Consider the following 25,194-nt stretch of genomic DNA (forward strand, 5'->3'; position numbering starts at 1 on the left):
CTAACCCAGGATCCATTCAAAACCCCTGGATGCCATATCCATAAAAAACTTAACTTTGAAAACAATCTTTCTAGTCGCAATCACTACGGCTAGACGTGTTGGTGAATTACAGGCCCTGTCAATACAGGAACCCTATTTAACGGTCACTGCGGATAGCATTGTACTAAAACTAGACCGGTCCTTTTTACCCAAGGTGGTCTCAAATTTCCACAGAGATCAGGACATTCTACTTCCTTCTTTTTGCCCAAACCCCTCCAACCCTAAAGAACAGGCCTTCCACACCTTGGATGTTCGCAGGGTGGTTCTATTTTACTTACAACAAACTGAAGCCTGGCGAATTGATCAAAATTTATTCATTCAGTTCTCCGGACGAAATAAGGGAAAGAAGGCGGCAAAAAACACCATCGCAAACTGGATCAAACAGTCTATTTGCTTGGCTTATTCATCGCAGGGACTGGATCCACCTGCCTCTCTGAAAGCACACTCTACCCGAGCAATGGCAACATCGTGGGCAGAGAGGGGGAATGCCTCAGCAGAGCAGATATGCAGAGCCGCCACCTGGTCGTCCATCCATACGTTCACCAGACATTACCGGCTAAATTTCAATAGGGATTTAACGTTTGGCAGACGTGTTCTGCAGGCTGTAGTCCCTCCCTAGAGAAATTAGCTGTTGGTACTACTCCGAAGTGGCTGACGTGGAAGGTGACTAGAGAAAATAGAATTATTCTTACCGTTAATTCGGTTTCTAGGAACCTTCCACGACAGCACTAATTTCCCTCCCTACCTGATATTCTTATTGGATGATTCCTGCACTTTTGTGGTAACTATACATGCTACTGTGTCCAGGAAAACACTGGCGGTGCAGGAAGGGGAGGGGTATTTAACCTCTTGTGTTCCTGTCCCCTATTAGGGCGGGGAAGACAACCTCCGAAGTGGCTGTCGTGGAAGGTTCCAAGAAACTGAATTAACGGTAAGAATAATTCTATTTTTGTGTCGAATTGCACGTGACAGGTTAGTGCAGCAAGTTGTGTGCAGCAAGTTTTGCGCATGGCGAGTTTTATGTGGTGCCTTTTGAGTATGTGCAAGTTTTGTGTGAGGCAACTTTTGCATGTGTTGCAACTTTTGTGCATGTGGCAATTTTTGCGCGTGTGCAAGTTTTGCGTGTGGTGAGTTTTCCATGAGGTGAGTTTTGCACTTGTGGCGAGTTTTGCGTGAGCCTAGTTTTTGCATGTGGTGAGTTTTGCGCATGGCGAGTTTTGAGCGGCGACTTTTGTGTTTCGACTTTTATGTGGCGAGGTTGGTGTATGTGGTGAAATGTGTGCTGAGGGTAATATGTGTTCAAGCATGTGGTAGTGTGTGGCGCATTTTGTGTGTGTTCATATCCCCGTGTGTGGTGAGTATCCCATGTCGGGGCCCCACCTTAGCAACTGATCGGTATATACTCTTTGGCGCCATCGCTCTTACTCTTTAAGTCCCCCTTGTTCACATCTGGCAGCTGTCAATTTGCCTCCTACACTTTTCCTTTCATTTTTTCCCATTATGTAGATAGGGGCAAAATTGTTTGGTGAACTGGAAAGCGCGGGGTTAAAATTTCACCTCACAACATAGCCTATGACGCTCTCAGGGTCCAGACGTGTGACTGCAAAATTTTGTGGCTGTAGCTGCGACCCCCTCCAACACTTTTCCTTTCACTTTTCTTCCCCATTATGTAGATAGGGGCAAAATTGTTTGGTGAATTGGAACGCGCGGGGTTAAAATTTCGCCTCACAACATAGCCTATGACGCTCTCGGGGTCCAGACGTGTGACTGTGCATAATTTTGTGGCTGTAGCTGCGACGGTGCAGATGCCAATCCCGGACATACACACATACACACACACATACACACATTCAGCTTTATATATTAGACTAGCTGAAGAGCCCGGCGTTGCCTGGGCATAGTAAATATCTGTGGTTAGTTATAGCACGTCACTTCTCTTATTTTCCCATCACGCCTCTCATTTTCCCAATCACATCTTTAATTTTCCCCCTCACATCTCTCATTTTCTCCCTCACTCCTCTCATTCCCGCCTAACACTTGTCATTTCGACCTCACATCTGTCATTTTCCGATCACTACACTATTTTCCCTCACTCCTCTCATTTTGCACTCACACCTTTTCATTTTCACCTCACACCTCTCATTTTCACCTCAGTATATACATGTTTGTCATCTCCCTTATATATAGTATATACCTGTCATCTCCCCTGTATATAGTATATACCTGCTGTGTGTCATCTCCCCTGTATATAGTATATACCTGTATGTCATCTCCTCCTATATATAGTATATACCTGTATGTCATCTCCTCCTATATATAGTATATACCTGTATGTCATCTCCTATATATAGTATATACCTGTATGTCATCTCCTTCTATATATAGTATATACCTGTATGTCATCTCCTCCTGTATATAGTATATACGTGTGTCATCTCCCCTGTATATAGTATATATCTGTGTCATCTCCTGTATATAGTATATACCTGTATGTCATCTTCTATATATAGCATATACCTGTATGTCATCTCCTCCTGTATGTAGTATATACCTGTAGGTAATCTGCTCCTGTATATAGTATATACCTGTGTCATCTCCTCCTGTATATAGTATATACCTGTGTGTCATCTTCTCCTGTATATAGTATATATCTGTGTGTCATCTCCCCTGTATATAGTATATACCTGTGTGATCTCCTGTATTAGACCTCGTTAACACGTTATTTGCTCAGTATTTTTACCTCAGTATTTGTAAGATAAATTGGCAGCCTGATAAATCCCCAGCCAACAGGAAGCCATCCCCCTGGCAGTATATATTAGCTCACACATACACATAATAGACAGGTTATGTGACTGACAGCTACCGTATTTCCTTTATGGTACATTTGTTGCTCTTGTAGTTTGTCTGCTTATTAATCAGAATTTTATTTTTGAAGGCTAATACCAGACTTGTGTGTGTTTTAGGGCGAGTTTCGTCTGTCAAGTTGTGTGTGTTGAGTTTTGTGTGGCAACATGCGTGTAGCAACTTTTTGTGTGTCGAGTTGCATGTGACAGGTTAGTGTAGCAAGTTGTGTGCAGCAAGTTTTGCGCATGGCGAGTTTTGCGCGTGGTGAGTTTTATGTCTGGTGCCTTTTGAGTATGTGCAAGTTTTGTGTGAGGCAACTTTTGCATGTGTTGAAAATTTTGTGCATGTGGCAATTTTTCCGCGTGTGCAAGTTTTGCGTGTGGCGAGTTTTCCATGAGGTGAGTTTTGCACTTGTGGCGAGTTTTGTGTGTGCCTAGTTTTTGCATGTGGCGAGTTTTGCGCGTGGTGAGTTTTGAGCAGCGACTTTTGTGTTTCGACTTTTATGTGGCGAGGTTGGTGTATGTGTGGTGAAATGTGTGCTGAGGGTGGTATATGTGTTCAAGCACGTGGTAGTGTGTGGCGCATTTTGTGTGTGTGTTCATATCCCCGTGTGTGGTGAGTATCCCATGTCGGGGCCCCACCTTAGCAACTGATCGGTATATACTCTTTGGCGCCATCGCTCTCATTCTTTAAGTCCCCCTTGTTCACATCTGGCAGCTGTCAATTTGCCTCCAACACTTTTCCTTTCACTTTTTTCCCCATTATGTAGATAGGGGCAAAATTGTTTGGTGAATTGGAACGCGCGGGGTTAAAATTTCGCCTCACAACATAGCCTATGACGCTCTCGGGGTCCAGACGTGTGACTGTGCAAAATTTTCTGGCTGTAGCTGCGACGGTGCAGATGCCAATCCCGGACACACACACACACACACACACACACACACACACACACACACACACACACACACACACACACACACACACACACACACACACACACACACACACACACACACACACACACACACACACACACACCTTTATATAGTAGATTTTGTGTGAATTAAAGGGATAAACATTACAAGTTTGAGAATTGCTATTTTTTAGAAATGTTTGTCAAATGTATTTTTATAAATAAACACAAAACAGAAATTTACTATTATTGTAAGATATAATGTGTCTCGAAAAATAGTGTCTGATCCACAGGATCTATTGAAGCATTCCAGGTTTCTTGCCACATAACGTGACACTGGTCCGAGTGGAAAGACACTGTGGCCCATCCAAATTCGTCAATAACGCTTATAACCGCAGATCTGTGCACATGGGCCAACGTTAATGTTTCCTACACAGATTATAAAATAATTCTGTAGATAAATATAATTAATGTGGATTAAACAGCATTAACCCTTTACTCCATCGGGCGTATTATTACGCCGATGGCAGTATCCCCCGCTTTGATGTGGTCCTAGCTTTGAGGTGGGCACACCGCCAGAGCCATGTCAGCTGTTTTGAATAGCTGACATGTGCCCGCAATAGGCGCAGGTGGAATCGCGATCCACCTGCTCCTATTAACTAGTTAAATGCCGCTGTCAAACTCTGACAGCGGCATTTAACAAGCGCATCTGGCCGGAAATGCGTGCATCGGTGACCCCCGTCACATGATCGGGGGTCATCGGTGTGTCGGCATGACAACCAGAGTTTTCCTTGAGATTTCTATGGTTGTTGATACCTGATTGCTGTGAGCGCCACCCTGTGGTCGGCGCTCATAGCAAGTGTGTAATTCTTCTACTTGGAGGTGATCTGAGCATTGCCTCTATGTAGCAGAGCCGATCGGGTTATGACAGTTTCTAGCCTCCCATGGAGACTATTGGAGCATGGCAAAAGTAAAAACATTTTTTTTTTTAAAAGTATGAAAAAAAAATAAAGTTCAAATCACCCTCCTTTCGCCCCATTCAAAATAATACAATAAAATGAAATCAAACCTACACATATTTGGTATCGCCGGGATCAGAATCGCCCGATCTATCAATAAAAAAAAAAAGGATTAACCTGATCGCTAAACGGCGTAGTGAGAAAAAAAAGTCAAAATGCCAGAATTACATTTTTTATGGTCGCCGCGACATTGCATTAAAATGCAATAACGGGCGATCAAAATATCATATCTGCACTAAAATGGTATCATTAAAGACGTCATCTCGGCACACAAAAAATAAGCCCTCAACCGACCCCAGATCATGAAAAATGGAGACGCTACGGGTATCTCAAAATGGCACAATATATATATATATTTTTTTTAGCAAAGTTTGGATTTTTTTTCACCACTTAGGTAAAAACAAAACTATTCATATTTGGTGGCTATGAACTCTTAATGACCTGGAGAATCATAATGGCAGGTCATGTTTAGCATTTAGTGAAGCTAGCAAAAAAGCCAAACAAAAAAACAAGTGTGAGATTGCACTTTTTTTTTTGCAATTTCACTGCACTTGGAATTTTTTCCCCGTTTTCAAATAAGACATGCAAAAACCAATGATGTCGTTCAAAAGTACAACTCGTCCCACAAAAAAATAAGCCCTCACATGGCCATATGGACGGAAAAATAAAAAAGTTATGGCTCTGGGAAGGAGGGGAGCGAAAAGCGCAAAATCAAAAAATCTCTGGGGGTTAACATGAGAATGGAAATGTAGGAAAATGTAAAGCCTCTTTATGGACAAATTTATCAAAATACAAAGTCAAAGAAACTTTAAAAAAAAAAAAAAAAATCAAATTGAGATCGGATCGCTAGGACTGGCTGGCTGCTCTCCCGAGCGTGACAGCTGCGTAGAAATGCATGAAGCTCTCATGCTTGGGTTAGGAGAGCCACCGGCCAGTCCGAGCACTGCTTTCCGATCTCGGCCAGCTGACTGCACCCTTAGGCTATGTGCACACGTTGCGGATTAGGCTTAGGAATTTCTGGTGCGGATTCTGCCTCTCCTGGCAGAAAACTCGCCTGCGGTTCCGCAGCGTTTTTTGTGCGTTTTTGCTGCGGTTTTCTTGCGGATTTGCTGCGGTTTTTACCCCTGCGGTTTTCTATAATGGAATGGGTACAAAAACGTTTCCGCAGCAGATTTTCCGCAAAGTGTGCACAACATTTTTTTTTTCTCATTGATTTACATTGTACTGTAAATCAATTGCGGATCTGCAGCGTTTCTGCACCTCAAAAAACGCTGTGGATCCGCAGAGAATCCGCAACGTGTGCACATAGCCTTATACAAATGGCAAGTCATTTTTGTATAAATACTAATCACTGCGGGTAATAAATATACAGGATGTGCTTAGCGTGCATACACACTCATGTATCGTGCTACATTCTGCTAGAGTGCAGTTCTACCACAGATTTGCACCATCCGTATTGCAAAAGGTGAAATCAAGAGTGAAAATCAATTGTTGCTTTTCTGTAGGTAGATTTGGAAATCTGTAGCACCCTCTAAATTCAGCCTAAGTGCCAAAAAATATGATGGTGCCACAATAATAGCATGGTAGGTTTTATTCTGTCGCAGCCCACTCCCAAAGTAGAATGGCTGGTCATGCACCTCGGTCCATCTGGGCTGCCATGCCAGCAGAGCTAGAAGCTCAGTCTAAAGAGGTTCTGAAGGTGACAATCCTGGGGTTTTCGAGGATGTGAGAACCTGATGGCCACACACTACCTGCTAGACCAGTCAGGTGAGAACTGATAAGTGAACTACTCAAGTCCTAGTGCTAGACACAGTGTAATACTGTCCAGACCTTAAAATTCCCCCATCCTAGCCACAAAGCCCAGATTTAAAAGAGGTAGTCTCATCTCCAAGATCCTATCCTAATATGTACTAGGTGTAATAATATTTTTAGCAAATACCTCAAATTAGAAATGTTGTATAATTCTTCTGATCTGCTTTATTGCTTGCACCATGTGCAGGGCATTGCAGTACCTTAGGGATCCATGGTTACGACGACTCGTATAGTAACAGTTAGTGGTTTTAACCATGGATACCTAATCTACTGCAATGCCCTGCACATGATTTTGCGAGCAACATAGGTTATGAGGAGAACGATAATACATTTAAAATTGGTGGTATTTGCTGATATTATTATTACACCTACTGCATATTGTGGAAGGGAATACCCTTTTAAGGCCGGTTTCACACGTCCTGATATTTCTGGTACCGGAGCTATTAGTGTTCATGTGTCTAATACTTGCGGCACACGTGTGGCTACCATGTGCTTCCCGTGTTACGCATCAGTACCACACGTAAAAGCACCTGGGAAGCAGTGGTACTGTTAGCTTTCTTCCCCGGCGCAGAGTGCTGGAGACCGCTCTCATCATTCTCCCCTGCTCTGGCGGCGATCAGCGTGAGCAGGGGAGAATGTTAAGAGTTATATTCTGCCAATAACAGCGAGAGCAGGCGGCAGCTGATGAGACTACTACTCCCATCAGCCTACACTTGCTGCCTCTAATAAGGCCGGCGTCACACTCAGCGTATAAAAATACGGTCTGTAATTTACGGCCGTAATACACAGAAAATTCCCCAAAATAGTGGTCCGTATCTTCTCCGTAGGCAGGGTGTGTCAGCGTATTTTTGCGCATGGCATCTTCCGTATGTAATCCGTATGGCATCCTTACTGCGAGATTTTCTCGCAGGCTTGCAAAACCGACATGCGGACATACAATGAATCCATGTTCTCAAAAAATCGTAGCATCATATATACATATATATATATATATAATCTATCACGCTGGGAGCGTCACTCTGTCCGAAGCCTTTATAGACTGCGCAGGCGCAAGCGCCGGCGCAGTCTGGCCCCCACAGGGTAACGCTCCCAGGAGATCGCGGTATGCGTAAGCACTGAACGCCTACCGCGATCCCCACCGGAGAGTCAGGGACCGCCAGGAGGGTAAGTATATTCACCTTTCCCCGTTCCAGCGCTGCGTGCGGCTCCGTCTCCTGGCTCCTCTGCTGTGAAAGTTCATAGGGCGTGATGACGCGCTTAATGCGCGCCGGCGCCGCCCTCTGACCAGTCACAGGCAGAGGAGCCGGAGTGTGTCTTCAAGAAAATGGCGCTGGAAAGCGCGGACTGCGCAGGCGCCGATTCCTGCTGCCGGAATCGGCGCCTGCGCAGTCCGCGCTTTCCGGCGCCATTTTCTTGAAGACACTCCGGCTCCACTGCAGGTGTGTCTTCAAGAAAATGGCGCCGGAAAGCACGGACTGCGCAGGTGCCGATTCCGCCAGCAGGAGGACCAAGAAAATGGCGGCGGAAAGGAATCAGGTGGCGCAAGTAACAAATTGCTGTGGCATGAGGCTGTGGCACTTCATGCCACAGCTATTTGTTACTTATGCCACCTGATACGGGACATATACTATGGAGCATCTTATGGAGCAGCGTATGGGGCATATGGATGGGAGCAGCAAATTAAAGAACGGTGCCGCAGGATGGGAGCAGCACATGACAGAACGGGGGCGCAGGATGGGAGCAGCACATGACAGAACGGGGGTGCAGGATGGGAGCAGCACATGACAGGATGGGAGCAGCAAATGACAGAACGGGGGCGCAGGATGGGAGCAGCACATGACAGAACGGGGGCGCAGGATGGGAGCAGCACATGACAGAACGGGGGCGCAGGATGGGAGCAGCACATGACAGAACGGGGGCGCAGGATGGGAGCAGCACATGACAGAACGGTGGCGCAGGATGGGAGCAGCACATGACAGAATGGGGGCGCAGGATGGGAGCAGCACATGACAGAACGGGGGCGCAGGATGGGAGAAGCACATGACAGGATGGGAGCAGCACATGACAGAACGGGGGCGCAGGATGGGAGCAGCACATGACAGAACGGGGGCACAGGATGGGAGCAGCACATGACAGAACGGGGGAGCAGGATGGGAACAGCACATGACAGAACGGGGGCGCAGGATGGGAGCAGCACATGACAGAACGGGGGCGCAGGATGGGAGCAGCACATGACAGAACGGGGGCGCAGGATGGGAGCAGCACATGACAGAACGGGGGTGCAGGATGGGAGCAGCACATGACAGGATGGGAGCAGCAAATGACAGAACGGGGGAGCAGGATGGGAGCAGCACATGACAGAACGGGGGCGCAGGATGGGAGCAGCACATGACAGAACGGGGGAGCAGGATGGGAGCAGCACATGACAGAACGGGGGAGCAGGATGGGAGCAGCACATGACAGAACGGGGGCGCAGGATGGGAGCAGCACATGACAGAACGGGGGCGCAGGATGGGAGCAGCACATGACAGAACGGGGGCGCAGGATGGGAGCAGCACATGACAGGATGGGAGCAGCAAATGACAGAATGGAGGCGCAGGATGGGAGCAGCACATGACAGAATGGGGGCGCAGGATGGGAGCAGCACATGACAGAATGGGGGCGCAGGATGGGAGCAGCACATGACAGAACGGGGGCGCAGGATGGGAGCAGCACATGACAGAACGGGGGCGCAGGATGGGAGCAGCACATGACAGAACGGGGGCGCAGGATGGGAGCAGCACATGACAGAACGGGGGCGCAGGATGGGAGCAGCACATGACAGAATGGGGGCGCAGGATGGGAGCAGCACATGACAGAACGGGGGCGCAGGATGGGAGCAGCACATGACAGAACGGGGGCGCAGGATGGGAGCAGCACATGACAGAACGGGGGCGCAGGATGGGAGCAGCACATGACAGAACGGGGGCGCAGGATGGGAGCAGCACATGACAGAACGGGGGCGCAGGATGGGAGCAGCACATGACAGAACGGGGGCGCAGGATGGGAGCAGCACATGACAGGATGGGAGCAGCAAATGACAGAATGGAGGCGCAGGATGGGAGCATCACATGACAGAACGGGGGCGCAGGATGGGAGCAGCACATGACAGAACGGGGGCGTAGCATGGAGCAGCACCTACCAGGATGGAGACCATATACCAATATAAATGCTCGCCACCCGGGCGTAGAACGGGTTCAATAGTGTGTGTATATATATATATGTATATGTATATATATATATATATATATATATATATATATATATATATATATATATATATATATATATATATATATATATATATATATCTCATCCAGCGCGAGATAGTTTTAAAGCCGGTAATTCAATTGCCGGCTTTTGCGATCTCCTTCCTAAACCTGACATGATACGAGACTTGGTTTACATACAGTAAACCATCTCATATCCCCTTTTTTGCATATTCCACACTACTAATGTTAGTAGTGTGTATGTGCAAAATTTCGGCGCTCTAGCTATTAAATTAAAGGGTTAAATGGCAGAATAAATTGGCGTGGGCTCCCGCGCAATTTTCTCCGCCAGAGTAGTAAAGCCAGTGACTGAGGGCAGACATTAATAGCCTGGGGAGGGTCCATGGTTATTGGCCCCCCCTGGCTAAAAAAATCTGCCCCCAGTCACCCCAGAAAAGGCACATCTTGAAGATGCGCCTATTCTGGCACTTGGCCACTCTCTTCCCATTCCCGTGTAGCTGTGGGATATGGGGTAATGAAGGGTTAATGTCACCTTGCTATTGTAAGGTGACATTAAACCAGATTAATGATGGAGAGTCGTCAATTATGACACCTATCCATTATTAATCCAATTGTCTGAAATGGTTAAAAAACACACACATTATTACAAAGTCTTTTAATGAAATAAAGACACAGGTTGTTGTAATATTTTATTAGACTCTTAATCCACCTGAAGACCCTCGCTCTGTAACAAAGGAAAAATAAAAAAACAACAATATCTCATACCTTCCGATGATCTGTCACGTCCCACGATGTAAATCCATCTGAAGGGGTTAAATTATTTTACAGGCAGGAGCTCTGCTATAATGCCTGTAAAACCCCGGGGAATGAATGGAAAGTAGGTCAATGACCTATAGTTACCTTCAAATATCTAATATATAATTGCCTAGAATACTACTTCCTGCAATTTGTGCCAACTTCCGTGGCTTTGTCCGGAGCTAATGTCCGGAGCCAATGTCCGGAGATAAGTGACGTCAACAGTGTCCAGTGTCTGATTGGTTGCCGCCTGCTGCGAGCGACCAATCAGAAACGTGCCGTACTGTGACACACTCCGCCCGCCATTTTGGTGTGATTTTTGAATTTTTACCTCACAGCAAGTTTCTACTGCGTGGAGGCGGGCCCAGTGACGTTGCTCTTCAAGCTCCTGCCGAATTTCATCAAAAAAATGATAATACCATTTACCAAAACTATATATATTTAGTTGTGAAGTGGTTCAGTGACATTTTCACACCAATTTTGAACTTTTGTTTGGTGTTTTCTCCATATACTGCCTATTATTTTTGTTCTTTCTTACTATTATTTATTAATTGTATTATTCTTACATTTGAATAAATAAAGTATATATGGATTCTAGACTCCCGATTGTTTAGAATCGGGCTGCCATCTAGTCAAATATAAATAGCAAAGCCTCACCCTATAATGGCAATGTCTCTATGGACAGCAGAGTGCACGTCCTCACCAGGGGATCCATCCCAGTAGGTAAATCCAGAAGCACATGAAGAAAAGGACAGCACCACAGCAATTGTGAAAAGACAGCTCCAAAGTTTATTCTGCCATCTGCAACGTTTCGGTCCGTGGACCTTTTTCAAGCTTGAAAAAGGTCCACGGACCGAAACGTTGCAGATGGCAGAATAAACTTTGGAGCTGTCTTTTCACAATTGCTGTGGTGCTGTCCTTTTCTTGATGTGCTATAGTTACCTTCAGTCGCGGTGATGCGCCCTCTGCTGGTTGTCTCATATCATGTCGAGTTTAGTAAGGAGATGGCAAAAGCCGGCAATTGAATTACCGGCTTTAAAGCTATCTAGCGCTGTATGAAATATTAATATATATACATATGTCTCAAAAAAAAAAAAAAATACACACACATTTATTCTACCTATTCTATTGTAATGGGAGAGATGTGGAGACCACAAGAAAAACGACCATACGGAAAAAACTATAAGCAATAAAAACAACTCTTTATTAAATGCAAAAGTTTAAAATGTACAAACAAGAATAGAACGAAGATGGGGGGAAATGGCACAGGTCACAACACGAAAAGCACCGTGTAAATATCAAACGTGCAGGCCCAACGTAAACTCCCTATATGTAAAAGATGTAGGTATGGGGAGTGGACACCACTAGAACAGAGTGGCTGTAATAGATATAATTATACAATGTTTAATCATGAACCCCTGGAACACCCCATACACGACATGTATCCCTCATTCAAAACAGACTATCAATTCAATGTGTGTATTGTAAGCTGTCAGTGTGATTTTACTGTACACCGCACTGAATTGCCGGCTTTTCTCTCTAACACCGCTGCGTATTTCTCGCAAGTCACACTGCTGGTTTGTGTGTAATCCGTATTTTTCTCGCCCCCATAGACTTTCATTGGCTTTTTTTTTGCGCAATACGGTGACAAACGCAGCATGCTGCAATTTTCTACGGCCGTAGAAGACGGTATAATACGGATCAGTAAAATACGGCTGATAGGAGCTGGGGCATAAAGAAATATTGTACCGTATGCAATCCGTATTTTCAGGACCTCTCATACGTCTGTAAAACACGGTAGTGTGAGGTCGGCAGTGAGAGCAGGTGGAGTATTCATCAGTCACCACGCTTGCTCTATAAATATAAAAACGGCGTGGGTTCCCCCGTATTTTTGATAACCAGCCAGGCAAAACTGACAGCTGCAGGCTGCAACACTCAGTAGTCAGCATCACCAATGCTGGTTATCAAGAAAAGAGGGTTTACCAGGCTTGTTTTAAAAAATATATTTAAATAAATTAAAAAAACGGTGTGTGGTTCCCCCCCTATTTTTGATAACCTTGCTAAAGCAGACGGCTGGTGGCTGGCTTTCTCAGGCTGGTAAGGTGCCATGGATATTGACTCCCCCCAAGCCTAAAAATAGCAGCCTGCAGCTGCCAAGAAAAGGCGCTTTACTCGGCTCTTCCAACTTGCCCTGTAGCGGTGGCAATTGGGGATCATATTTGTGGACTTGATGTCATATTTGTGTTGTCTGGTGACCTCAATCCCACGGGTTAATAATGAAGAGGCGTCCGTCTATAAGTCATCTATCCATTACTAATACTATCGTTGCGTGGGGGGGGGGGGTTTATATCCATGGATCCTTACTAGTCTGAGAATTCCAGCCCCCATCTGTCTGCATTAGCAAGCCTGGTTGTCAAAAATGCTGAGGATCCCATTCCTTTTTTAAAAATGATTTATTTAAATAATTTTAAGAAAACAGCATGGGGACCCCTCTGTTCTTGATAACCAGCATTGCTGAAGCTGACAACTGAGAGTTGCAGCCCACAGCTGTCAGTTTTATCTGACTGGTTATCAAAAATACAGGGGAACCCACGCTGGTTCTTTTATTTATGTAGGGTATGTGCACACATTGCGGACTTGGTTCGGATCCGCAGCAGTTTTCCATCCAGTTTACAGTACCATGTAAACCTATGGAAAACAAAATCCGCAGTGCACATGCTGCGCAAAATACTGCCCAGAAATGCTGCTGTGTATTTTCTGCAGCATGTCATTTCTTTGTGCGGATTCCGCAGCGTTTTACACCTATTCCTTAATAGGAATCCGCAGGTGGAATCCGCACAAAAACTGCTGGAAATCCACAGGTAATCTACAGGTAAAATGCACTGCATTTTACCTGTGGATTTTTCAAAATCTGCACGGACAAATCCACACACGAATCCACAACATGTGCACATAGCCTTATAGGTCAGGCGGAGGCTGATTAAAACTCCCATCTGCCGCCGCCTTCTCTTACTGTTATTAGCGGCAGCAGGTGTAGGCTGATGGGAGTAATAGTCCCATCAGCCACCTGTTCTCGCTGTTATCAGTTAAATATAACTCTCAACATTCTCACCTGCTCGTGCTGATCGCCGTAAAAGCATTGGAGAATGATGAGCATGGTTTTCAGCGTCGGGGGAACAGCGCGAACAGTACCACTGATTCCCAGTCACCGGTATGTGTCATGAGAGTGCATGTGCCCGGGACGTTTTGCGACCCGTGCTGCTGTTAAACTAACAAAAAAAACCGGACATGTCAGCGTATTTTGCCCACGGACACAAGGTCCGTGGAAACACACTGGCATGTGCACAGACCTATTCAATTGAATGGGTCTATGTGTGTAAGTGTCTCTGGTACTTGTGAAAGCTGTGAAAACATGTACCGGACACACTGATGTCTGAATGAGCCCTAAGGGTCAGTGATTAGAACGAGTGAAATAAGTGTGTGTGATATGCTGTGAAACTCCGTTTGGGTCTCATGCCCAAGAGCATTCAATCATCTTAAGGTTGCCGTTCCTGGGTCACTTTGGGCTTTGAACCTTACGTGACCTCACCTGAACGGATGGCAATCTGGCGTATACCCCGAGGCATCCACCCAGTGTGTATTGTTTCGGTGTACCACAGCAACCCAGGCGAAACTGCGGGTTTGACAGACTCTGCACTTTATTTTTTTTCCTTAAAGGGAACCTGTCAACCCCAAAATTGAAGGTCTGTAATGCTGTAGATAAGCCCCCAATGTAATCTGAAAGATGAGAAAAAGAGGTTAGATTATACTCACCTGGTTGGGCAGTCCGATCCGATGGGTGTTGCGGTCCGGGGCCTCCCATCTTCTTCCGATGACGTCCTCTTCTTGTCTTCACACTGCGGCTCCGGTGCAGGCGTACATTGCCCTGTTGAGGGCAGAGCAAAGTACTGCAGTGCGCAGGCGCTGGGCCTCTCTGACTTTTCCCGGTGCCTGCGCACTGCAGTACTTTGCTCTGCCCTCAACAGGGCAGAGCAAAGTACGCCTGCATCGGGGCCGCGGCGTGAAGGCAAGAAGAGGACGTCATCCTATGAAGATGGGAGGCCCCGGACCGGACCGCGACACCCATCGAACCAGACCGCAGCGGGGCTGCCCCTGGGTGAGTTTAATATAACCTCTTTTTCTCATCATTCAGGATACATCGGGGGCTTATCTACAGCATTACAGAATGCTGTAGATAAGCCCCTGATGCCGGTGGGTTTAGCTCACCATCGATTTTGGGGGTGACAGGTTCCCTTTAAAGGCAGTGAACATGAATTTTGCTTTAAATTAATATGGATTTTTAGGGTGTAATCCATGCAGAAAATCTATGATGAATGCTCCAGGTTGTGATGACTCTTTATGGCCGGGTGTCAGCTGTGTAGTTGTTAACAACACAGTAAAATGGTATCTACCGTATTTATTTATTTTCTGTGTTGGGATCAGATCCTGGCCTTGGATTATATAGTGCTGATAGGATTTGCTATTATATGCTACTGTGCTCAGAATAGCCCGGCTTACCTCCCTGTCCTAAATAAATGGCTAAGTAGCTGAAGGCAGCATTTTTTTTCCCTCCCTTATGTTTATAACAATAACTAATGAATGAAATGGAGTAAAGAAACATTTTTTGGCATAACTGTATTTTAGAAAATCTTCTCTAAGGCTATGTGCCCACGTTGCAGAAAGTATGCAAAATTTTCCTGATCAAATCCGGACTCCCTTCGCCTGAAATCCACTTGCGCGTTTTTTGCATTTTTATCGTGTTTTTTTGTGCATATTTGTCACGTTTTTTTGCTGACTTTTAGCGTTTTCTTTTCAATAGTCCAAATTCAATTCTATAGCGACAAAACCGCTGATTTTTCTCAAAATTAATGAACATGCTGCGTGTTTTTCCGCAGTGCTTTTCCACTGCAGAAAAAAATGCGACAAATGCGCACTAAAATTGCGGAATGCATTAAAATAATGGGATGCTTTATGTAAAAGTTTTGTAAGCGTTTCCGCAGCGGAAAACTGCCGCAAAAACGCTTAAACGCAAAAAATCCAGAACGTGGGCACATAGCCTAAATGTAGTCTTTTATGTCTTCTGTAAGGAAAACCTTACATTTCACTACTGTTAGTCTGCTAAAATTCTCTCTGTAGTTTACTTCTGATAACTTTTTTTTATTCTTATAATGCTAACTACCGTAAATTAATTTTTTTGCAGTGAATTCAGTTTTAGCTTTAATATGGACCCAGTTACAGATACAGACTTTCTAAGCCGGTTCATTGGGACAAATGTAAAGATCACAACTATTCACGGATGCTTTCAGGGGGAGCTGTTTCATATTGATGCGTCTCGATCCATCATGTTAGTCAAAGGTGAGTAAGTGTTCTTGCATGTACAGTAATTCTATAATCCATAAGACAGTCTCCGGTATTGCGATACAACTATAGGTCATTTTAAAGGGAACCTGTCACCCCCAAAATGGAAGTTGAGCTAAGCCCACCGGCATAAGAGGCTTATTTACAGCATTCTGGAAGGCTGTAGATAAGCCCTATGTATCCTGAAAGATGAGAAAAAGAGGTTAGATTATACTCACCCAGGGGCGGTCCCGCTGCGGAGGGCGTCGCGGTCCGGGGCCTCCCATCTTCTTACAATCACGTCCTCTTCTTGTCTTGACGCCGCAGCTCTGGTGCAGGCGTACTTTGTCTGCCCTGTTGAGGGCAGAGCCAAGTACTGCAGTGCGCAGGTGCCGGGAAAGGTCAGAGAGGCCCAGCACCTGTGCACTGCAGTACTTTGCTCTGCCCTCAACAGAGCAGACAAAGTACACCTGCGCCGGAGCCACAGAGTGAAGACAAGAAGAGGACGTCATCCTATGAAGATGGGAGGCCTCGGACTGGACCGCGAGGCCCATCGGATCGGACCGCCCCTGGGTGAGTATAATCTAACCTCTTTTTCTCATCTTTCAGGATACATCGGGGGCTTATCTACAGCATTACAGAATGCTGTAGATAAGCCCCTGATGCCGGTGGGCTTAGCTCAACTTCCATTTTGGGGGGGACAGGTTCCCTTTAAGAAAGTTGCCAAGTACTTTCCTATTGTGCCCGGTGCCGATCGTTGCCACCACAGAGTGATCACAGACTGCTCCTGCCAGCAATTCAGTGGTTTCCACTGACGTCATGTCTACAGAGCAGTGGTTTCTCTTCCACGGACGGTGCATCTACAGAACATCGACTTCAATTCCACTGACAGCACGTCTACAGAGCAGCGGCTTCAATTCCACTGACAGCACGTCTACAGAGCAGCGGCTTCAATTCCACTGACGGCACGTTTACAGAGCAGCGGCTTCAATTCCACTGACGGCACGTCTACAGAGCAGCGGCTTCTCTTCCACTAACGGCACGTCTACAGAGCAGCGGCTTCTCTTCCACTGACGGCATGTCTACAGAGCAGCGGCTTCTCTTCCACTGACGGCACGTTTACAGAGCAGCGGCTTCTCTTCCACTGACGGCACGTCTACAGAGCAGCGGCTTCTCTTCCACTGATGGCACGTCTACAGAGCAGCGGCTTCTCTTCCACTGATGGCACGTCTACAGAGCAGCGGCTTCTCTTCCACTGACGGCACGTCTACAGAACAGCGGCTTCTCTTCCACTTTGCTCTGTTGAAGGGGTATGACTGTCAATATCATGCCGATTGACATCAGGGTCCCCAATGCATTAATGCCAGGAGCTGGCTGTCAGTCACCGTGACGTCGGCAGTCACTTCCTGTCAGCAGAACAGCCCGGAAGAAGAATGGCTGCTCTGTTGCCTTTGGAGCAGTTGAATCGCCGTCCGGAGCAGTCGGGGATCGTTCTGAGCCGGTGTCAAGTAGAACAGGCAAGTAGTTGCCGTTGTTAGCAGCTTCCTGCCTGTTAGTTTTTATGCCAATAGTAAAATTACACAATAAATAATAGTCCTGGACAACCCATGTTGAATGTCTTGTTGTCACTAGTAAAATAAATAAGCAAAACATGAAATGGCTCCACTCTGATCACTGTGTTCCTTAGCCATCTCTTGTCACGTGAGGCTATATATAAACTGCAGCATATAAACTGCAGCTTATAAACTGCAGCCTTTTCACTTCTGGCAGATCTTTTAGATATGTATGGATTTTTATTAGGCATATTAGTGCAGTAGTAATTGACCAATTTTAAGGCCTAGTCAATGCTGCTATTTTGCTATCAGGTGAAGCACAAGTCTACACTAATTCTGGTGAGCGGAAGGATGACCCCAGCGGTACAGTGAAGCCTCTTCCTCCCACTCAAGCACTTTTTTTGTGAGGGATATCCATGTTCATACAGAATACCTTTTTGGAAAGACAAAAGGTCTATTTACATGAGACGATGTGCGGCACTAAACTATCAGTAAGGCTAGTTTCACATTTGTGGTAGGATCCGCAGCGTTTAATCCGCATCCGCAAGTGCAGGAAAAAACGCACAAACGCGGCGTTTTTTAGACGCATGCGGTTAAAAAAACGCCACGTTTGTACGTGTTTCTATGCGGTTTTTTCTGCGTTTGCGTTTTTGATGCGCAGGGTAAAAAATTTAACAGGAGAAAAATCTAGATAACCAGGGCGTGTATTATGGGATTTCTATATATACAGTGGGGCAAAAAAGTATTTAGTCAGTCAGCAATAGTGCAAGTTCCACCACTTAAAAAGATGAGAGGCGTCTGTAATTTACATCATAGGTAGACCTCAACTATGGGAGACAAACTGAGAAAAAAAAATCCAGAAAATCATTGTCTGTTTTTTTAACATTTTATTTGCATATTATGGTGGAAAATAAGTATTTGGTCAGAAACAAAATTTCATCTCAATACTTTGTAATATATCCTTTGTTGGCAATGACAGAGGTCAAACGTTTTCTGTAAGTCTTCACAAGGTTGCCACACACTGTTGTTGGTATGTTGGCCCATTCCTCCATGCAGATCTCCTCTAGAGCAGTGATGTTTTTGGCTTTTCGCTTGGCAACACGGACTTTCAACTCCCTCCAAAGGTTTTCTATAGGGTTGAGATCTGGAGACTGGCTAGGCCACTCCAGGACCTTGAAATGCTTCTTACGAAGCCACTCCTTCGTTGCCCTGGCGGTGTGCTTTGGATCATTGTCATGTTGAAAGACCCAGCCACGTTTCATCTTCAATGCCCTTGCTGATGGAAGGAGGTTTGCACTAAAAATCTCACGATACATGGCCCCATTCATTCTTTCATGTACCCGGATCAGTCGTCCTGGCCCCTTTGCAGAGAAACAGCCCCAAAGCATGATGTTTCCACCACCATGCTTTACAGTAGGTATGGTGTTTGATGGATGCAACTCAGTATTCTTTTTCATCCAAACACGACAAGTTGTGTTTCTACCAAACAGTTCCAGTTTGGTTTCATCAGACCATAGGACATTCTCCCAAAACTCCTCTGGATCATCCAAATGCTCTCTAGCAAACTTCAGACGGGCCCGGACATGTACTGGCTTAAGCAGTGGGACACGTCTGGCACTGCAGGATCTGAGTCCATGGTGGCATAGTGTGTTACTTATGGTAGGCCTTGTTACATTGGTCCCAGCTCTCTGCAGTTCATTCACTAGGTCCCCCCGCGTGGTTCTGGGATTTTTGCTCACCGTTCTTGTGATCATTCTGACCCCACGGGGTGGGATTTTGCGTGGAGCCCCGATCGAGGGAGATTATCAGTGGTATTGTATGTCTTCCATTTTCTAATTATTGCTCCCACTGTTGATTTCTTCACTCCAAGCTGGTTGGCTATTGCAGATTCAGTCTTCCCAGCCTGGTGCAGGGCTACAATTTTGTTTCTGGTGTCCTTTGACAGCTCTTTGGTCTTCACCATAGTGGAGTTTGGAGTCAGACTGTTTGAGGGTGTGCACAGGTGTCTTTTTATACTGATAACAAGTTTAAACAGGTGCCATTACTACAGGTAATGAGTGGAGGAAAGAGGAGACTCTTAAAGAAGAAGTTACAGGTCTGTGAGAGCCAGAAATCTTGATTGTTTGTTTCTGACCAAATACTTATTTTCCACCATAATATGCAAAAAAAATGATAAAAAAACAGACAATGTGATTTTCTGGATTTTTTTTTCTCAGTTTGTCTCCCATAGTTGAGGTCTACCTATGATGTAAATTACAGACGCCTCTCATCTTTTTAAGTGGTGGAACTTGCACTATTGCTGACTGACTAAATACTTTTTTTGCCCCACTGTATATACACCCTTGAACAGCTGAAATCTTCAGATTTTGTTCTTGTATGCTGTGTCATAATGGATCTTCGCATGGAGAGCTTTTATTTCAACCTGGATTTAAGCATTAAGCTGTTTCTTGCCTGTGCATTTGCTTGGGAGCAAGACAGAAATCGCAAAAGATTGAGAAGGAGATGGAGTAGGCGTTTTTGGAGACACCCCATTATTGAATTACGTGAGAGACATGGAGCCTATCACACGCTGTATGGCGAGCTTAATGCCAACCCGGAGAAATTCCATGAATATACAAGGATGTCGCAAGACTCGTTCGGGATTTGCTTGCTCGTGTCCAAGGAACCATACGGAGACAGGACACCCAGCTCCGTAGAGCGATTCCACCGGAGGAACGTCTGCTGGTTACATTAAGGTACGTTCCAAATCCAAACCAATGACAGTCCAAATTTTGGGTGTTCTGACATGTATTTAGCGTAACCACATGTACAGGTGAGCATAGATATGCCGTGTTTATGACCACTATCGACCCTTCACTTTGTGTGGAATATTACGTACACAGACGAGAAAATGGAGGTTATACAAGGCAGTTCTCTACTCACCAGGTCAGGTGTCCTAACTAATGAGTTTTTGGACACCTGACCTGTTGAGTATAGTTCTGCATTGTATTTTCCCTTCACCATGACAGCACCGCACGTGAGAGATGGCATCCGCCCCCAGGAACAGGAAACCTGTAGCAGAGATATAAGAATGGGGCGGCCCCTCTCTCCTCAGTTTGGTTTCCTGTTCCTGCAGGTGGACGCCTGTCGCAGAGCTCCTACCTCCGGAGGGATCCACCTCTGATGATTCCGGTCCGGAGGCCGAGGTCCGCAGGGGGGGGGGGGCAGCCATACTCGGCGGCATCGCGTGTGGTGCTGTCCGGTGAAGAGGCTGCTAGGTCCGCGCCTCCCTTCCCCCTCGCTGGACTCCCCGGCGACTGCTCTGTGCAGGAGGCTGGTCCGGGCATAATGGGGCGTGTCCTTCACTGACGCTGGCGCCGAAGTGAAGGATGACGGCTTCCGGTCGCGCAGGAAGTGACGTCACACGCCGAAGGAGCCGGTGTGCTGGACACTTCCGGGTGGAAGCTGTTCCAGAGGCGCTCCTTCTATATAATAGAAGCGGCAAGAGGAGTCGCTGGTCCTGCACTTCAAGCAATTGCCTGAAGATGACCGAACCAGCGATGGGTCCAGAGACGCTGCTGATGCCTGCGCCCAGAATGTCTGAGGACACTCAAGCTGCCGCGGTTTCTGGGGTCCTGGGGGGGTGAGTGCCTTTGTAAGGCAAACCACACACACTGATACCCTGCACACTATGTTTTTCTAGGGAAGGAAAGCCACCTCCAAACAGAAAAATAGGGTCTGTCCACTATGTAAAGAAACACTCCCCAGGCTATACAGCAAGAAAATCTGCCAGCCCTGTATCGATAAAACTGTTGCGGAGGAATCTTCTTCCTTATGACAAAATATTAAATCAATTATACGGGAGGAAGTTAAATCTACGGTTAAGGAGCAGTTGAAACATCATACGGCAAAGGAAACCCCCCCTCCCCCAACAAGTGAGCAAGGGTCGGACGTAGATTCAGGGGATGAGACGGGAGCCTTAACCCCCTCTGATGCCTCAGATTTAGACTCCTCAGACGAGGAGTATGGTCACCCTTATTTTCAGTCGGAAGATATTGGAAAGCTGCTCAAACTCGTCAGAACGACTATGGGAGTAGAGACCCCTAAGGAACTGCGGACAATCCAAGACTAGTGTTGAGCGATACCTTCCGATATCGAAAAGTATCGGATTGGATCGGCCGATATTCAAGAAATATCGGATATCGCCGATACCAATACCCGATCCCAATGCAAGTCAATGGGACCAAAATATCGGAATTAAAATAAACCCTTTCTTTCCTTGTAGGTTCATTCTACATGAAGGAAAACAATAGTATAACTAATTCCAGACTCATATTGTGACCTTGACCAGTTGCTTGGTCGCTCTATAAACCTCCATATATATCAATACGTAAAAAGGAGAAAAACATGGAGTTTGTTTAAAAATTATACAAAAAATCTTTAATTACATATACCAAAACACTAATACAAAAAAAATATATATACTAACGAACAAACCTGAAAGAAGATGATGTGTAGATGCCTAAAAACATGTACAGCGAGCCACATATCCATGAAATAGTGTAACACATAATATATAGCAACAGGTGCAGGAGCACCAACCCGCCTAACGACTCCCAGAGTGAATCAAAATACCAGAATCACCCCCTCTGATAAATTAGTCCATGCTCCATTGCCAAGAACCTAGTCCCCTCAATCAGGGATCTGTCTCCATAGACCGTATTGTGACAGCCAGAGCGGGGGAATGAGTGTAAGTAGGAGAAGGAGGAAGGTATGGATGTCACCTCACCAGTGGCCACGCTGCCCGAACGTCCCCGACGCGCGTTTCGCCGCTTCTTAGCCCTGCTTTCTCAAGGGGAAGTGTGGTACAGTCTTCCTTTGAGGATCTTAAGTATCCTAGGATACCGGTCATGTGCGCGTCACATGACCCGGGCTAATTCAACACTGCCTGATGACGGCGCATGCGCCCGCCGTCACTATGGAAACACCTGCACCCCCGCCGCCCGGACCTGCCCGAAGTGCAGCCGCGAGTGAGTACACAATGTCTCAGTTGCGTGCCACACCAGGACTGCGCCGGACCGCAAGAGGCGGGCGCCCGTGACAGGCGCGCGCACGCGCACCACAGTGTGAAGTGTGCCCTAAGTATAACAACTAAGAATAATGCAGGATGTATTTGGGAGGTGGCGGAGACATTAAAGGCATAGAGGTTTAGCCCAATCAAATAGAATAGCATGATTTTTTTTTTTTTTTAAAGACTTTCGGAGTGACAAAGATATTGACTATGTAAATTTTTTTTTTTATTTTGTCAGATATTGATGTTTCACTATTCCACGCCCTTCCCCTTCTTTTTTTTTTACTTTTCCCACACTTTCATCTTCATCATCAGCATCTTTGACATCAACTTCTTCTTCACCTTATTCATCTTCTTCTTCATCTTCTGCCTATTTTTTTTTTATTACATTCTTCATATTCATTTTATTCAACTATTGTTATTCTTCCTATTCTACTTCTTCATCATATTTTCATTTGTGACAGGCATTCCCGTAGTTATCTATAAAAGTTTGAAGATTACACCTTCCATTCTGCCTGTCACAAAAGTTACATTTGTCTGCGTTCAGTTTGGCCTGCAGCATCAGGCTTTATCCAGGGGCACCACGAGGAGGAACGGACTCACCCCCATACACTGCTTAGTCTTCTTCTGCATATAATTTAGATAATATCTTTTGATCTGATATTAAGTGTTATGCTTAATGTTCTTCTGCTCTTTGTTCTGCAGCCTCTTGTTCTTCTGCTTCTCGGTCTTCCATGTCGTCGTCTCCAGGGTCGTCGTCTCCAGGGTCGTCGTCTCCAGGGTCGTCGTCTCCAGGGTCGTTGTCGTCATCTCACTGGTTGTCGTCTCTGGTGTCGTCGTCATCTTAGGGGTGGTCTTCCGGGTCGTCGTCTTTAGGGTCTTCAACTTGGAAATGTAGCAGAAGGTACAAGAAGGCTGAGAAAATGCCAAGAACCAGCTGATGGAACTGGAACTCGGATGGCTACCCGAAGGTTCAAGAGCCTATGGAACTACCGAGGACCAGCTGACGTTACTGGAACCCGGTTACTAAGCAGGAGGTACCCGTGCTAAAAAGCACTACCAAGGACCGCCTGACGTTGGCGGAACTCGGATACCTAGAAGGAGGCACCTAAGCCAAAGGCTCTGCCCGGAACCAGCTGACGGTACTGGAACCAGGATGTGGACCAGAAGGCCCACAGGAGAGGAGAGAACAGCTAGGCCGCGAGGCAGCCGCAGTTACCGAACCCCAACAGTCCTACAGGGGGAGCTTGGCCTACTGGCACTACAGAACCAGCCTTGACTGCCAATTCACGCAGCCCACATAGGAATCTCCTAAACTGGAGGCACCCTGGAGTTGGCTAACCCGACCGCAACATGACGGGGCAACGCATAGGCGTCTCAGTGAGCTTGACACTACCCGGAAACAGCTGACGGTGCTGGAACCAGGCTGGGCACGAGGGAGTACCCGTGACAAAAACACTGCCGAGAAACAGCTGGCGGTGCTGGAACACGGATGCGTTGCCTATTCAAGATTGTCTTCCTAGAGCCCCAACTAGCGGTGTTGGAGCAAAGGGTAAGCATGGGGAGCATAGTGTAGGCCGAAGCCTGCACTGGAGGCAGCTTTGTGTCTGCGTTGCGTTTGCAGGACACGTTGCCGGCTACACAGCGGGGGAACAGCTGGCGTTGCTGAACCCCACTGACACATTGGCGGGTGTTTTTTCTCTGTGCAGCTAGCACTTCCGGGCAAAAACTGGTGGTGTTAGAGCCCAGGGTCTGCAGGAGGAGCAGAGTGTAGGCTGAAGCCTAGTAGAACCAATTTCAAAGGTAACCTTTAACCCTCCCTCAGGTGTTACAAAGTAGAAGAGCCACACCTTGTGCAGCAGTAATGCTCCACAAGTGAAAGGTTGCTCTTAAAATTTTGCTCATTGCACACGCTGAATGAAACACGTACACAATTTTGCCCATTATACAGTAAGACTGTATTGGAGGCGTGACTTGTCTTTTTAAGGAGACGCAGCACAGGTGTCCAAAAATAACGCCTTGCTGCTGGGCGCAGCCTCTTGAGCGTTGTTATTTGCTGTACAGAAGTCTGCGCTCGTTAGCCCTTGCCCATGCCCAGTTAGCGCTGCCCGTCTTATGACCTCATTTCATGTTGGCCGGTGCGGTTAACGATGGCCATGAATCCCAGACCCACAGTGTCTTTTCATAAAGTCACAGTGCGGGGCTGGGATTCGTGGCCTTGCGCAGTAAATATCTTTGCCGCTCACACATGTCCTTACACCTGCTTTAGACTGGGCGGCCTCAGCTGATCCCTTATTGCCTTCCGCGGCCATGAGGCCGCACAGTCTGAAGAAGGTGGAAGGAGGGGAGTGAAGACGGGCACTAGCAGTGCATATCTTCGCCTATCAATCACACCCTCGCAGTCAAAATATATCAGACAACGAGGGGCGTTGTGTTGTGCAGGGCGGACTCACAGGCACAGGCAGCCAACCAATGATGTCAGAAGACGGCCAGTGTTACCTAGGGGGGTGCTGCGTGTCATTAA

At 46.4% G+C, this 25,194-nt stretch overlaps 1 protein-coding gene across 1 annotated transcript in view; it reads left to right on the top strand.

Annotated features, from left to right (window-relative positions):
* EXD1 (exonuclease 3'-5' domain containing 1) overlaps window positions 1-25,194 on the top strand; it is a 189,428-nt gene that overhangs the window by 6,953 nt on the left and 157,281 nt on the right. The window contains exon 2 of the mRNA XM_069745614.1: window positions 15,931-16,085. Coding sequence (XP_069601715.1) covers window positions 15,953-16,085 — 133 coding nt within the window. The 5' untranslated portion in view covers window positions 15,931-15,952. The remainder of the gene's footprint in view (window positions 1-15,930; window positions 16,086-25,194) is intronic.

This window comes from Ranitomeya imitator, chromosome 1 (genome assembly GCF_032444005.1).
Source record: "Ranitomeya imitator isolate aRanImi1 chromosome 1, aRanImi1.pri, whole genome shotgun sequence".
Lineage (NCBI taxonomy): Eukaryota > Metazoa > Chordata > Amphibia > Anura > Dendrobatidae > Ranitomeya > Ranitomeya imitator.